Source organism: Orycteropus afer, unplaced genomic scaffold (genome assembly GCF_000298275.1).
Source record: "Orycteropus afer afer isolate SDZICR_OR568_19922 unplaced genomic scaffold, OryAfe1.0 scaffold00130, whole genome shotgun sequence".
Lineage (NCBI taxonomy): Eukaryota > Metazoa > Chordata > Mammalia > Tubulidentata > Orycteropodidae > Orycteropus > Orycteropus afer.
In genome coordinates, this window is record NW_006921717.1 from 3,461,683 (window position 1) to 3,463,159 (window position 1,477).

Here is a 1,477-nt window from a genome sequence, read left to right on the forward strand (position 1 = left end):
CGCTTCGCCATTCAATCCGGCGCGGACCGGTCGGCACCGTGCGCCCTCCATCCCCGGCCGCCCGTCGGCGGGCGCTCGGGCCGCGCGGGACGCCCACCTGGCACGTAGATCTCGCCGCGCTCCTCGTCCGGGAGCTCGCTCCAGTTCCTCTTGCACGTGGAGACGCACGGCTTCTTCACCAGGAACGCGCGGGGCATCTTCGGACCCTGCTCGCCGGCGCCCGCCGCTTTCGTGACCGGAGCCGGAGCCGTGCCGGGCTGATGCAGGGCGCAGGACAGCGGGCGCCGCAGCGGCCCCTCGCTCCGCGGAGAGCCGGCGCCGGGGAGGTCGCGCGCCCGCTTGCAACTCTGCGGCGAGGGCTCCGTGCCGGCTCCCAGCGAGGTCTCCGGCGGCCAGGTGCACCGCGCGGCGGGGAAGCACCAGGTAAACCTCGCCGGCTCCACGGGCGTCCCTCGCGGCCTCTCGGGAAGTCTCGGAGTGCGATCCGGACGGACGGGTTCACGCTTTATTGGCTCGCGGCGGTGTGTTGGTGGCTGGGGCGGGAGCTGGGGGCGGCGAGCTGAACTAATTAGCTTGGAGTGGCCTGCGGAGCGACGGCGCATGCGTCGGGGAATAACGGCGACAACCCACCTATTTGTTACCTGTTGAACCGGTTTTCATTCCGCTGCCGGTGAGGTGGCCTGGCGGCGCGGGCGGAGGGAGGGACGGGCGAGGGCGGGCGCCCAGCACCCAGCACCCAGCACCCAGCACCCAGCCTGCGCCGGCCCTCCCAGCAGGCGTTGGCAAGCGGGAGTTTCGGGAGCAGCAGGGAGGGAGCAACGTTATTTGCACCGGCGCTCGCACAGGTGATGCAATGAAACTCGCCCGACCCGGCCGGGCCGGCCTGGCACGCCCGGGGCGCCGGGGGAGGCGCGAAGCCGCCGGGCGGGACGGGCGGGACGGGCGGCCGGCCCACACTTGTTGAACCGGGCCCGAGCCCTGGCGTCCCCGGAGCCCAGAGGCCGGGCAGAGCCGTTCGCGGTTCGCGCCCAGAGGGGGCGCAGTCTCTGTGCGGAGGGCTCGCGGGGACCGCCGGAGCGCGCGGGCCGGTGGGCGGCGAGGGGGGACGCCCGCGGCCGGAATACCGAGCGCGGAGCGCCCCGCGGGGGTCCGGCTCTGACCCCGGAGGTGTGGAGGAGGAAGAGGGGCTAAGTGCTCCGAGAGACCCCCCGGCGCTTTAGCCATTGGCGCGCGCACCGCTGCACAAACGCTTAGCCCTGCTTCAAATGGCCGGATGTCAGGTGCAGCGAGGTCCGAGGGGAAGCGGGTGTGATTCCTGCCATCAGCCTCCTGGGCCACTGCAGCCACCCAGCTCCCCCGCGGCGGCGTCCTCCACCCCACCTCCGTTGGGGTTCAGCCCATTCCTCACTCTCTGCCCATCCCCCAGGCCCCGTTGGGGGGGCACTTGGTGGCCCTCAGGACGCACTTTACTGGGACA

At 72.7% G+C, this 1,477-nt stretch overlaps 1 protein-coding gene across 1 annotated transcript in view; it reads right to left on the minus strand.

The window, feature by feature from the left end:
• Positions 1 to 197, minus strand: part of OVOL1 (ovo like transcriptional repressor 1) — a 9,670-nt gene extending 9,473 nt beyond the window's left edge. The window contains exon 1 of the mRNA XM_007944761.2: positions 98 to 197. Coding sequence (XP_007942952.1) covers positions 98 to 197 — 100 coding nt within the window. The remainder of the gene's footprint in view (positions 1 to 97) is intronic.
• Between the last annotated feature and the right edge of the window lie 1,280 nt (positions 198 to 1,477).